The 14,516-nt window shown below is 40.2% G+C and overlaps 1 protein-coding gene across 1 annotated transcript in view; it reads left to right on the top strand.

Moving 5' to 3' along the window:
• Positions 1 to 14,516, top strand: part of LOC109935666 (corticotropin-releasing factor receptor 2) — a 144,378-nt gene that overhangs the window by 97,419 nt on the left and 32,443 nt on the right. The window contains exons 5-7 of the mRNA XM_048595924.1: positions 2,252 to 2,369; positions 7,096 to 7,249; positions 9,736 to 9,796. Coding sequence (XP_048451881.1) covers positions 2,252 to 2,369; positions 7,096 to 7,249; positions 9,736 to 9,796 — 333 coding nt within the window. The remainder of the gene's footprint in view (positions 1 to 2,251; positions 2,370 to 7,095; positions 7,250 to 9,735; positions 9,797 to 14,516) is intronic.

Here is a 14,516-nt window from a genome sequence, read left to right as displayed (position 1 = left end):
GTTTCATTACAGAGAATGTACAGTACAGAAACAGGTCATTCGGCCCAACTGATCAATGCCAGTGTCTATGTACTTCACCAGCCTCTTCCCACCCCACATAATCTCACCCCAAAACCATATCCTTCTATTCCTTTCTTTGTCATATTTATCCAGTGTCACCTTTATTCATAGGGCCATAGAAAGCTTGTAACACAACAGGCAACTATTCACCCCATTCTGACAATGTGGGCCATCTGAAGGAGCAATTCACCTGGTTCTATTCACTTTCCACTGCCTTCTATCCTAGTTCTGCAGTATTTCCTCCTTTTCAGATATTGAGCCAGTTCCGTCCGAGAGTCTCAACTAACTTTGCCTCCCTTACAGTCTCAGCACTTGGAGATTTCCTCCACTGAGACTCAGTCCTTGATGTGGGTGCCATCAACCTCATCCAACAGTGCCACCACTTCAGCACAACTCCAGCCCAGTGCGAGATTGGAAAAAGTCATACGACTGCTGAGAACCAACAAGGTCCCCTCTGAATTATGACAAAGAAGCACTCTCGGCACAAAACATGACCACAGCTCCCTAACCTGATGCTAGCGGATTTCTGAGACACCCATAATTGTGACCGCTCACCCATCTCTTCAGACACCACATGCACCAGCACAAGCAGTATTGGACTGGTTAGTTAGCTCAGGACACACAATTCCAGAGAGAAAGAATATTATGCTCTGTCCTGAGGGACAACTGAAAAAGGATAAAGGCAGTGCATTCTAGAACTTAACTAGTCACTGAATACAAAAAGTTTATTTTCATGCTACCATTGCTTCTTTTGCAAATTCATTAAATCTGTATCATCTAGTTCTTGTTCCTTCCAATGGTAGCCATTTGGCTTTCTGTCCAGATCCCTCATGATTTTGAATACCTCTATCGTCTCCTCTTAACTGCCTCTTTTCCAAGAAAACAGTCCTAAGCTTCACAGAAATTTCTACATAACTGAAGTTCTGCATCCATAGAACCAGCTTAAAAATCTGTCCTATGCTCTCTCTGTCTTCTTATCCTTCCTAAAGTGTGGAAGCCTGAACTCGATACAAAATTTCAATTGAGGCCAAGTGAGTGTTTTGTTTTACAAGTTTAGTGTAATTTGCTTGCTTTTGTAGAGTTTGCTTTATTAACTACTCTCTCTACCTGACCTGCCACCTGCAATGATTTATTTTTACCTACACCCAGCTCACTCTGCTCCTGAATCCCATTTAGAATTCTACTCTTCTGCTTGTATTGCCTTTCCACATTCCTCCTATCAAACTGAATCACTTCATATTTCTCTTCTTTTATTGTTATTGGCCATTTGTCTTCCTGTTCCACCAACCTGCCTCATTTTGCATCATTATCACTGATACAGCGACGCAAGTCATTGTAAGGCATTGTAGAAGCTGAATGAATCTGCTGGAGTTTTCGTAGCTGTTAAATGTGAACAACTCATGGGCCACTAGGCAGCTTTAATCAGTTGTTTGTAATGTTAAAGGAGGCCACCAGGCTCTTGTGGTACAGTGGTAATGCCCCTACCTTTTGGCTAGAATTCCTGGGTTCAAGTGCCACCTGCTCTAGAGATGTGTCATAACACGTCTGAACAGGTTAGTTAAAACTGCCATGAAAGAGGCAGCCGCAGAGTGTTAACTTGTTACTTCCAGTCACACTGTCATACACTCGGTGCTGTCAACCCCCTGACTGATTTCAACACCACCACCACCCAACCGCACCCCTACCGCCCCCCTCCCCCCCCCCCCCCCCCTCCCGCCCCCATCCCCGCCATCCTCCCTTTAAACATCCTCCCTTACAGCAACCAGAGAGAAACCTGTCAGTCTCAGATCTGGAGCTCAGCAGTGAAATGCCAGAATCTATTTCATCCAAGAACATCCCGTCTCCCAACTGCTGATTTTTAAAGCTGTCAGTCTTTCACTTTTCCTAAAAGGGTAACGCTGAATCGGTGATAATGGGATGATCACTTTTATGCCAAACAAACATCTGATTTATTCATTTAGGCCAGATTAAAAAATAAGGGAAGGCATTTGAACTCAACAAGCCCACCACTTTGTAAAAGCTCAATTTCACTGGTGCAGAGTCTTACTGTAACCATCACGTTTATCTCTCTTTATACAGTGAACAGTCATAAACTGTGTTTTTCAATAAATGTGCCTGATCTCTATACCCAGTGTGACAAAATGTAGCACAATTTTAGTTGTCCCTTCTTTCTTTGTGTTGGCTTTGATAGAAGCATAAGATGCCTCCGGAACATCATTCATTGGAACTTGATAACTACGTTCATACTGAGGAATGCCATGTGGTTTCTATTGCAAATGATCGACCACCAGATACATGAGAACAATGAGGTAAACTCTCACAGTGAAATTCAGCAGTCATTGGCTTATGTTTGTGAGTGCCTAACTAACGTATGATTGGATCTGGCCAACTAGAAGGGTCATATGTACATTCCATCACTGTTCTGTCCTGAATTCACTGAATGCAGAAGAGGTAAGCAGTAGGTATGACACAGTATTTCATTGGGTTAGTGTCATGACTTAACTGGGAGCTGTGTGCTGATAATTATGTCCCACTGCTCCACAGGTCATTACAAAATGTATATTAACAAAAAAGATTTAATTTTAATTTTTGCATTGGTGAGCTGTTATTGTCTATATAGTGATGCTCACTCTTTGATTCAAAGGTTTATCAGGTACATGTTGTTTCTTTTCTTGTACGAGTCATTTCTTTTAAGATCGCTGGAGTTTTCTGTCTTGATCCTCACAGAAAGAGAGAGAGAGAGAGAGACATGCGGTTTGTAGGCTGTAGATGTTTTCACTCTCTGCTGCTCTGGGTACTCACAGCTTTTCAAAAAATATTTTACAGCTGTTACCAGGCACAATTTCATTCACTTGAAAAATCCTTGATCATGTTCAGATTGACTTCTCCGTCTTTTTTGCAACCAAAAGCAATATTATATTTAAAAAAACATGAGACCACTAAAATGACCAATTTACCAGACTGACTGCTACTCAGGACAAAAACAAACCACACCAGGTTCTTGCAGAAATAATAGACATAATGTTATTTATTGTAATACACTTAACTTTAACAAGAGCAGTGAAAGAAAAAATTTCTAATTTATGCAACTTACACTAAACCCCTTCAAATTTCATAAACACACACCCTCTCAGTCACAACTGAGACAAACAAAACACAATGGCTTAACATATATTATGGGTGAAAAATGCTTTTTTTTTTCTTTTGTGGGATGTGAGTGTTGCTGTCCAGGCCAGCATTTGTTGCCCATCCCTGTTTGCCTAGAGGGTAATTAAGAGTCGATCACTTTACTGTGGATCTAAAGTCACATGTAGGGCAGACCAAGTAAGGAGGCAGATTTCTTTCCCTAAAGGACATGACAAACCAGATAAGGACAACTGAACTCCCAAGATCAGAAGTTCAGACCATAAAGTGGAAAGCCACTTTTCTCCAACAGTCCTTTTTAATTTTTGCATTGGTGAGCTGTTGTTGTCTATATAGTGATGCTCACTCTTTGATTCAATGGTTTATCAGGTGCATGTTGTTTCTTTTCTTGTATGAGTCATTTCTTTTAAGATCGCTGGAGTTTTCTGTCTCGATCCTCACAGAAAGAGAGAGAGAGAGAGACATGCGGTTTGTAGGCTGTAGATGTTTTCACTCTGTGCTGCTCTGGGTACTTACAGCTTTTTAAAAAATATTTTACAGCTGTTACCAGGCACAATTTCATTCACTTGAAAGATCCTTGATCATGTTCAGATTGACTTCTCTCTTTTTTTTGCAACCTAAAGCAATATTATATTCCACGGTATAACAATACAGAACGCTTGATTTTCAAGTAGCAAAATTTTCCTGTTTTTCCAGTTCTAGCAGCTTAATTTCCACTTCAGTTTATAGTCCAAAAAAACGCATGGTCCCTTACATGTCTCCACCCTTGACAAAAATGAAATACCATTTTTAAACATGTTTCATCACCAATTTCACATGCTACATGTACAATACCACATGCAAATATATGGTTGTTCACTCTCATTCATTCCTTATACGGTATTTAAGCAGTTTCTTGCTATTTACCAATTCTTAAACTATTTCTGTACAACATTAATCTTGATAATGACCCTGCTATTACATTATTTTTTCCAGCAACATGAACAAATTTTACATTGAATAGTTGAATTGATAATTTCCATCAGAATGCCTTACATATTGAGTTTTATTTTTGCTACAAAAGCCAGCAGATTACGGTCAGGATATATCAGTGTTTCTTGGTAAACATGATAAATATAAACTTCAAACTGTTGGAACTCAGTTGACCACATCTCATTTGCCTTTTTTTGCAACAAGCTTTACGGTTCCATTGACAGTGACAGTTCCAATGAACTCAACAGTTCCAATTAGATTGTTCACCCTTTACCTAAAAAATGATGCTTTTAACAATACTAGAAGAGCACTTGACCTCTTTCAAATGGCACCTTGCATTTTCCAAGAGCGTCTTGCTGTTATCTGTAACTTTAGGGCAGTTTTATTTTTCTATTCATTTCATGGGATCTGGGCGTTGCTGGCTGGCCAGCATTTCTTGCCCAGCCCTAGTTGCCCTTGAGAAAATGGTGGTGAGCTGCCTTCTTGAACTGCTGCATTCTTCCTGCTGTGGGTTGACCCACAATGCTATTAGGGAGGGAATTCCAGGATTTTGACCCAGCAACAGTGAAGAAACAGCGATATATTTCCAAGTCAGGGTGGTGAGCGACTTGGATGGGAACTTGGAGGTGGTGGTGTTCCCATATATCTGCTGCCTTTGTCCTTCTAAGTGGAAGTGGTCGTGGGTTTGGAAGGTGCTGTCTGAGGTTCTTTGGTGAACTTCTGCAGTGCATCTTGTAGATAGTACACACTGCTGCTACTGAGCGTCGCTGGTGGAGGGAGTGAATGCTTGTGGATGTAGTGCCAATCAAGCGGGCTGCTTTGTCCTGGATGGTGTCAAGCTTCTTGAGTGTTGTTGGAGCTGCACTCATCCAGGCAAGTGGGGAGTATTCCATCACAGTCCTGGCTTGTGACTTGTAGATGGTGGACAGGCTTTGAGGAGATGAGTTACTCGCCACAGTATTCCCAGCTTCTGGCCTGCTCTTGTAGCCACTGTGTTAATGTGGTGAGTCCAGTTGAGTTTCTAGTCAATGGTAACCCCCAGGATGTTTGTAGTGGGTGATTCAGTGATGGTAACACCATTGAATGCCAAGGGGCGGTGGTTAGATTGTCTCTTATTGGTAATGGTCATAGCCTGGCATTTGTGTGGCACAAATGTCACTTGCCACTTGTCAGCCCAAGCCTGGATATTGTCCAGATCTTGTTGTTGTGGAAGACTGGAGGGAAAATAATTACTGTGTCATTCACAGATCTCACAAATACAAACATAAGAAGTGAGATGGAGCACTAAATTCTGTCATTCTTGCGATAGAGTCTCCAAGCTACCTGATTTGGGAATGAACACAACATCCTGTCTTAATGCATTTTCTCCCAAGTCTGGTATTTAGTTACATTTATAATTCACCAGGTTTTCTCCAGCGGCTCATTCCAAACATACAACTACTACCATCTAGATGGAAAAGGGCAGAGGATACATGGGAACACCTACAGAAGCAAGTTTCACTCCAAGACACTTAGAAACAAATCATTGTGTCTTTAGTATCACTGGGTCAAATCCTAGAACTCCTTCTCTAACAGAATTCTGAATGTTCCTTCACCAAATGAACTGCAGTGGTTCAAGAAGCTCGTCACCCCTTTTCAAGGGCAGATAGGGACGGGCAACAAATGTTGACGTGGTCAGTGATGCCAATGCCACCTGCGTGAACAAAACAAACAAATAAATAAACAAACTCAGGCAGTTTGTGAATGACCATAGATAAATGGACCATTCGTAAAAACTCAGTTGTTTCACTGACATCCTTCAGTGTTGGAAGCCTCCTGCCATTACTCAGTCTTGTTGGGATGTAGTTGAATTTAATGCCCTCCGAAATGCCGTATTCAATCAGTCAGTTTGAATCAAATTGCTGGAGGTCAAAGAGGTGGCCCACCTATACCTTCTCAGGGTAAATAGGGATAGAGATTAAATGCACCTACACTAAGAATTTTTGTTTTAATTTAAGATCTCCACTGGAAAATATTTTGTCTAAAGGAGAGAACATTTTCACCCACCCATTATCAATCTACAGCAGAGGGAATGTTATTCCACAGACAGTTCTTTCTTTTACCTGGAAGGAATTACAAGTGCCGCAGTGTACAGGAAATGGAGATATATGTTTTTGTCCCCAGCATTGATGAATATCAACGCAATTCAGAACTCAGATACCTTAGAATAAATGTCAAAACCTCTCTCACAATTTAATAGACATTTGAACTGCCCAATGAAGTACATGTCACACAGGCCAGGAAATCTCTGGCTTAACCCCTAGTTTTGTAGTGAATAACTTGGCTTTACCCAAGACATGACATTGGACAAAATACTTCTCAACTAAGGGTAAATTGCATGCCTTCAATTGAGTAAAATCTTCTGGCATGTCCACATCTGGATAAGTGTGAAATCAGCCATAATAATTCATAGAGTAGAATGGCCAGCTGATATCTCGACTGTCTCCCGCAGTGGCAATGGGCACACCAGCAAGCTATCTAGTGGCCAGCTGGAGGTCGAGAACCTGTCCTAAAGCTTTCAGCAGCAGAATCAAGAATATTTCTGGGCTTGGAATAAGGGTGGAGAGAAAGCGAGAGGGATTTGATGGGAATACATCACATCATATACAATGCCTCAATGGTCACTAATGCCAGATGAACCTCTCATGACAAAAGAGTAGATTGGAGCACAGGATGAGGAGTTAAATGCTCAGTTTGCAGGATTGCTGGGCATTCATCAAACTGGGTATGCAACCTCCACCCTGAATCTTCAACTGTCAGCTCAGAAAAGTGATCTTCCTTGATGAAAGTAAACCCTTGCAACATATACCTGCCAACATTAGTCTTGTTCTTTTATGTAAACATAATACGTTTAACTGCAAGCTTAATCTTTCTTTTCAGCCCTGGTGCCGTCTTATCACAACTATCTTCAATTACTTTGTGGTGACTAATTTCTTCTGGATGTTTGTCGAGGGCTGCTATCTCCACACAGCTATAGTGATGACCTACTCCACAGATAAGCTGCGCAAATGGATATTTCTGTTCATTGGATGGTGTAAGTCATGAGCTTTTTGTCTTTTTGTTAAAGTAACCATCACAGAAAAACAGTTAAGTAACCAGCAGCTTATATAGCACCTTTAATATGGTGTAATAACAGGAGTCCCAAAGAACTTTGCAGGAACATTAGAAAACAAAGCATGCAATCAAACCAATGTGAAGAAATTGGGTCAGATGATCAAAAATCCTGGTCAAAGAAGAAGCTTCTAAAAATATGTGTTAAAGGAGAAAAGTCAGATAGAGAGGTGGAGAACGCTAAGAAGGGACTGTCATAGCCAGGGACTTCATTAAAGGCCTAGTCACTTAAAGTGGTGCAACATTTCAAAAAAATCATTAAAAAGCTGTTGGGATGTGGGCACCATTGACTATGCCAGCACTTATTGTCCATCCTTAATTGCCCTGGAGAATGTGATAGACAGCTGTCCTTGAAATTGGGACCACGCAAGAGGCCAGAACTACAGAAACAAAAATATAATGGAGGATTGGGAGAGTTACACTAGATTTTCAAATGTCTAATATTTCCTGGGAAACTACTAATTTAATGGAAGTTGAAGCCTCCAAATTCCAGGACATGAACAGATTCTTTCAGAGCTTTCCAGACATAGGGCAATTTTCAATCAGAATCTGCAATTTCTCATGGAGTCAGCTGCATCCAGCATTCCATCGAGTCCTAACAATCAACTCCAGTCTGCTCCAATGACTATCTGGCTGTCACAATATCCAGAACAATGTTACAGAGGTGGGAATGGGCGGTTTTGAAGAAGGTACCAACAGATGGTTGGAAGCTGATCACAAGATCGAGTCTCAGACTAATGGCAGAGTTTTCCCGACCTGAGAAATGGGCGATTGATACTGGGGAGGTACCTAACCTGCACCCACAATATCAGAATGAAGTTCTGGGTAGGAAGGCTGTTGGTTGATCTTTCCAAACCATTGCCTACTAAGGCCCTTTAGACGTCAATGAACAACCACTTAAGGGCCTCAATCCAAATGGGCTGCAATTACTTCAGCTCCAGCTGGGACAAAAGAGAGCTGACTATCCAAATAATTACCAATGACCAGCCTGTCAGTTTGTGGGGAGTAATCAGGAAAGGTGATGACATAATGGTGTTATCTCTCGAGTATTCATCCAGGGCCTAGGTGATGTTCTGGGAACCTGGGTTTGAATCCTGCCCTGACAGATGGTGGAATTTGAAATCAAAAAAAAAAATCTGGAATTAAGAATCTAATGATAACGATTAAAACACTGTCGATTATTGGCAAAAATCATTTTGTTTACTAATGTTTCACTAATCCTTACCTGGTCTGGCATACATGTGACTCCAGGATCACAGCAATGTGATTGACTGTTATCTGCTCTCTGGGTGATTAGGGATAAATAATAACTGCTGGTCCAGTCAGTAATGCCTACATGCTAGGAATGAATTTAAAATAAAGTAGAGGTGCAATTCTTCAAACTGTACTATTTGTGCACAACCAAAGAACTCAACCTCAAGGAGTGGGTTCTCCCGCCCTTGCTTTGCACTTCCAAACCCCGACCCCAGAAAGGCCTCCAAACAACACTCACCGTTCTTGCCTCTGGTCCTCCATCTGTGCATTAGAAGTGGGGTGGAGCAATGGTATCCCAGCACCAACCACAGCCTCCACCATAGTGATGACAAGCTGTACTGAGTGGCGCTTTGTATTACCTGACTGCCAGAAGATCTGGTGGGTTTTCTGAAGAAGGTTTCTCTCCACGTCACTTTCCTACTTTTCGACTCAGCCTCACGGTTACAAACTGACTCAAAACAATCCTGTGGTTCTTCTACCAGTATGTTCTGTTCCTGCAATGTAGCCTGGATGAATAATATTACGAAAATTAACAATATTAAGGTATCAATTAAATATGTGAGTTTTATATTCTCCATGTACTTAGGATTTTCATTAGGGTGAAAAGGTGAAAAAGGCATAGAAGAAAGAAAACTCCATAGTTTCATAGAATACATCCATCCCATCCAATATCTTGAAATAACTCCTAAATGACTGAAGGAAAGAGATCAAAAGCACAGTCAAAGAATTAGGTAGCAGAAACAGCGGCAGTCTGTTGCCAGGGAGAGGGGGGAAGCTGCTCTCTAGGAAACAGAGTTTGGAGCAAGGACAGAAAGCATTGGTTTTAGTCTTAGCAGTATTTAATTGGACACACACACACACACACACACACACACACACACACACACACACACACACACACTCACATGCACACACACACTCACATGCACACACACACACACACACACACACACAATGTACTTTATGTATTTGTCACACGTAAACGCTGTAACATTTTTCATGTCAAGCTTTGTTGTTCTTAGCATTGTGTAAAACAGTTTACCTTCTGGTTGTCACACAGGCTCTGCATATTATCAACATATAGTATCAATCTGGAGCTGTTTTAAAAACTGAATTCATTCATTAAAACTGACTGAAGTATTTGTTCTTCCACAGGTATACCCTGTCCTATCATTGTAGCCTGGGCCATAGGCAAATTATATTATGAAAATGAGCAGTAAGTAATGTATTAAGATGTCATCTGAATTTGTGAGTTTTATATTATTAGTATTTTTAAGGTGAGAAATGTGTAAAAGAAAGAAACCTCCCTCCTTTCATAAAATGTATGCATTTCATTCCATTCAGTGTCTTGAAATGAGTACTCAATGACTGAAGGAAACAGATTGTGCAGTCAAAGAAATGTGGAAAAAAATCCAGGACGTAAGAAAACAAAGATCAGAAACCACTTGAAATGCTTCTCAAAGAGGGCAGAGTGAGACAGTGGGGAAAATTTTAAATAAAATTTGACTGACGTATGTTTTTATTCTGATGTCAGTGATAAGTCTGTGGGATTAGTGAGGATACAGGTCTTAGACTCCCTTATTGTGCTGTGGTCCTAAATACATGCCAGTATTTACAAGCCATCCCATGTTTGAGTGCCAGTATTCACAGGATGTTCCTGACTGAATGTCAGTACTTATAAGATGTTCCTGAGTGAGTGTCGGTGTTTGAAGGACGGTCCTCAGTGACTGCCAGAATTTTGAAGATCTTTCTGATGGAATGTCAGAATTTGCAAGATGTTCCTTGTTAATTTCCAGTCTTTATGGGATGTTCTTGACTTGCTTTATAAACAACAGGATGGTTCTGAGTGTCAGTATTTAAGGGATATTGATTGGTGAGTGTTCACATGTACAAGATGCTTCTCATTGTGTGCAAGTATTCTGACCATTAAAATCAATAATGAGAAAATCATTGAGTTGACGCTATCCATTTCCCTAGCACGGACTCCCACTATGCACAAGGAGCACTGAGGTGGAAAATCCCATCTGTTATGTAGAAAGCTTTAATTCCCAGAATAGAATAAAACCTGCGCAGTCTGATACTGGCTGTTCAACCTGAAATTATTTAGTCTCATCGCATTCTGAAGAAAATGAAGAATGAAGAATTCTGCTGGTGGATAAAATCTTCCATCCACAAAGAACAGCATCATATTGATCTGGTTAGCGTGGAGTGTCATAAGGCTGTGCGTGTTGACTGAGATTATCGAACACAACCTTGAGATCTTTATTATCTTTGTAACTTAGTCCTGCCTCTGCCACCATGACAGTTAATGTCAGTGTTGATAGCAAAATGTATCTGTCCCCTTTCCAAAACAGCTAAACTGTTGAAATTTGAGTTTCACTGCTATCCGCATGTTCTGTTATTTCTTATTGTTTGGCTCTTGATGAGATGATTTCAGTTTGAACAGGAAACCGACCCTGTGCATACATGGACACACATGTGCACTTACATGTATAGTTGTACTTACATATAAACATACACACCTTTATATTTCAGAAGGGACAAGGTGTTTGGTAGGATCTGTTGGTCATTGACCTGTTCCACTTATATCTCTTCAATTTTTAGTAATAGGAAGAGTACTGATGTACTGATCTAGCAACATAATACCTGATGTCAGAAGTAGTTGGTCATTGGACAGTAGTTGCTGAATAATCTTGAGTATGCTAAGAATGTGAAAGTTGGCACCACACAGAGAACCAAATTAAAATTCTGTTGGCTTTGCAATTTAGTTCTTTTACACAAGCTGAAAGCTGAATATATTCAGGCAGGAGGTTGCTTAGCTCAGTTGGCTGGATGGTTGGTTTGTAATATAGTGACACCAAAAGTGTGGGTTCAATTCCCCTACTGATTGAGGTTACCATGAAGGCTCCTCCATCTCAACTTCTCCCTTTGTCTGAGGAATGATGACTCTCAGATTAAACTTTGTTATCTCTCTAATGACAGAGTAGGACTATGCTGACTTTACTTTTTACCTTTTATGTACATGCAGCAGGGACGTGTCCTCTGCAGGAGAAGAGTATAAGTCCAGACACAGTGCCTGCTTTAATCAAACCAATTTGCGTCAGTCATTCCTTGGTGTATTCTCCTTGGCAATGTTTCTACCAAACAGAGTCAACTTGCCAATGATCATAAATCTTTTCTCGCTCAGTAAAAATTATTGCTGCCTTTGAATATTGGAATTTTAACATCTTTCCTAAAGAGTGAAAGATAATAGCTTTGACCTTTTTTTCAGAAATACAAGGTATATATAGCACAGAATCAGGCCATTCAGCCCAGGCAGCTCATGCTGGTGTTTGTTCTGTACTTAAGACTCCTGCCTTTTTTTCATCACTAAATCTACTATTGTAACAATTTATTCCTTTCTCCCTTAAGCACTTATCGAGTTTCCCCTTAAATCCATCCATACTATTTGCTGTATGTACTCTGTATGGTACCAAGTTCCAAATCCCTACCACTCGTTGTGTGAAAAAGGTTTCACCTAAATTCCCTGTTGGATTTCTTGGTGTATTTTATGTTAATGATGGCAAGGAATGCTCTTCCCCACCAGTGGAAATGCGCTGTCTGTCTCCGATCTATCAAAATATTTCATAATTTTAAATTGATCCATTAGATCCGTCCTCAGTCTTGCTTTATCAATAGAGAATTCCACCCTGAGAAACCTTTCCTGAAATGTATGGCCACACATTTTTGTTTCCAACCCTGTAAATTTCTGCACCCATTCAAATGCTTCTATATCATTTAGAAAACATACAATGCTGGTCCTTCAAGCATGCTTTTTGAAAGACAAAATGTGCCAGTTAGCTTCTGCAAACCTCTAAAATAGGAAAGATTAAACAGAAGTGTGTTATTTGCAGTTTCTTACCAAAACATTTCTTGTCCCAGGCTTCAACAGAAGCCAAACATCACTAATACCATGTCCCATATGAGGAGAGGACACTGGAAATCAAGCCCCATGATTCGAAGAATCATCAAAAATGCATAGAATGCCAATTTAATCAATAAGATGGTAATTTGCCTGACTTTGACCACCACATGAAAGAAATTCATACCAGGTTTCAACAATAAACAAGTAAATAAAACTCATTTATTTATCAACAAACTTATACTTTAAAACTTGGAAAAAAATGATTATTAATTACTAATGTGCGAACTTAAACCAAACTCCCATTTACATCTAAATGTGCACATATTCATAAACAGGATGGACAATACAGACAGTTTTGCAGAAATAGCACGGTCGTAAAACATAATAAATATGAGCAAATTTTGTGGATCAGGAATCCAAACTGTAAGGATGGAATGAGGCGCCTTTCTCACAGTTCTTTTGGTTTCTGGCAATGATATCAGGTTGTTCTCTACCCCAGCGATCTTCTATTCAGAAGAATTGGAACAAACTTTTTACTTGAGTTAGAAATTCTCTGTCTAAGATTCTATTAGTGCTGTTGCTCTTCCACTCACAGAGGAAGAGAAAGAGAGAGCAGGACAGAGAGATTTATCTTGGCTTGCAGGTTTTTGGAGATCTGAATGCAGTTGCTCCTCTCTGAGTCCTGTGACGAACTGCGACTTATCTCATCAATTCTTCAAAAGACTTGATCAGGACTGTAAAAAATCAAAAAAGCTCCCACGGGAGATTGATGATTGAATTGAAAGCTTTTCTATCAGGACAGCAAATGCCTAAGCATAAAAGGTGCCAAATACTGAAAATGGGATTAGAATAATTGGATGGCTGTTTTAGACTGGCAGAGACTCAGTGATCTGATCTCCATGACTCTATAAAAGCGGCTGTTGAATGGTGCCAACAAGTCTCACAAAAGTATCAAATCCAACTTCTCCAAAAGTTATGTGATCTCCTGTAACTAATAAGTGGACACCTCACAGTTCCACTTTTAACTCTCATGTTAAAACAAAAACAGCTGGCTCTCTGCAACACACTATCCAAACTTTCACTTAAATATAACTGCTTGTTTCCTGAATGTTTATGCCATCCTGGCATAATAGCTTTCCTCTCTCTTTTGCAACTTGTTTGCAATTGGTACCTCTCATTCTGGTCTCACATCCAACTCCTGAATCATTGGGTGTGAATCTACACAGTAATCTCTGACTAACTGACAGTAGTGTTCATCATAACAGTACCTGATCATAATCTCTCCCACCATGCACACATAGGAATATAGGAATTAGGCTAGGCCATTCAGCCCCTCAACCTTTTCCCACCATTTAATATGATTGCTGATTGCACACTTCAATGCCTTTTTTAACCAAAACACCATCCCCAAAAACCTGTACACTACTGGTATTCAGAAATCTATCTATCTCTACCTTAAACATATTCGGACAGTTTTCACATTTTTCACAGCCCTCTGTGGTAGAGAATTTCAAAGGTTCACAACCCTCCAAGTAAAAAATAAATTCTCCCTATCTCGGACCTAAATGGCATTCTCTTTATTTTTACAGTACTGTCATCCCGGGAGCAAGTCTGAGGAATCTTCATTACATTTCTTCTATGGCATTAAATCTTCTCTGAGATAAAGAGACCAGAACTGTACGCAGGTGTAGTCTAACCAAGATGTGATATAACTGAAGCAAGACTTCAAACTTCCTATATTTCAGACCTCTTGCAATGAAGGATAACATTTCATTAGCCTTCCTCATAACTTGTTGCACGTTTGTCTTCAGTTACTTATCAACAGGTTCCCTTTGTAAACCTACACTTTCCAACTTTTTGCCTTTTAAGAAATACTTTGCACATCTGCTTCTACTACCAACATGAATAACCTCATATTTTTCCACATTATATGCCCGGTTCTTGTCCATTCACTAAGCCTGTCCAAATCCTGAAGCTGCTTCACATCTTCGTCACAACACACATTCTCACTTGACTCGTATTATCTGCAGAT

The sequence above is a fragment of the Rhincodon typus genome, chromosome 4, assembly GCF_021869965.1.
Source record: "Rhincodon typus isolate 14 chromosome 4, sRhiTyp1.1, whole genome shotgun sequence".
Taxonomy (NCBI): Eukaryota; Metazoa; Chordata; class Chondrichthyes; order Orectolobiformes; family Rhincodontidae; genus Rhincodon; species Rhincodon typus.
This window is presented reverse-complemented; position numbering and strand designations above follow the sequence as displayed.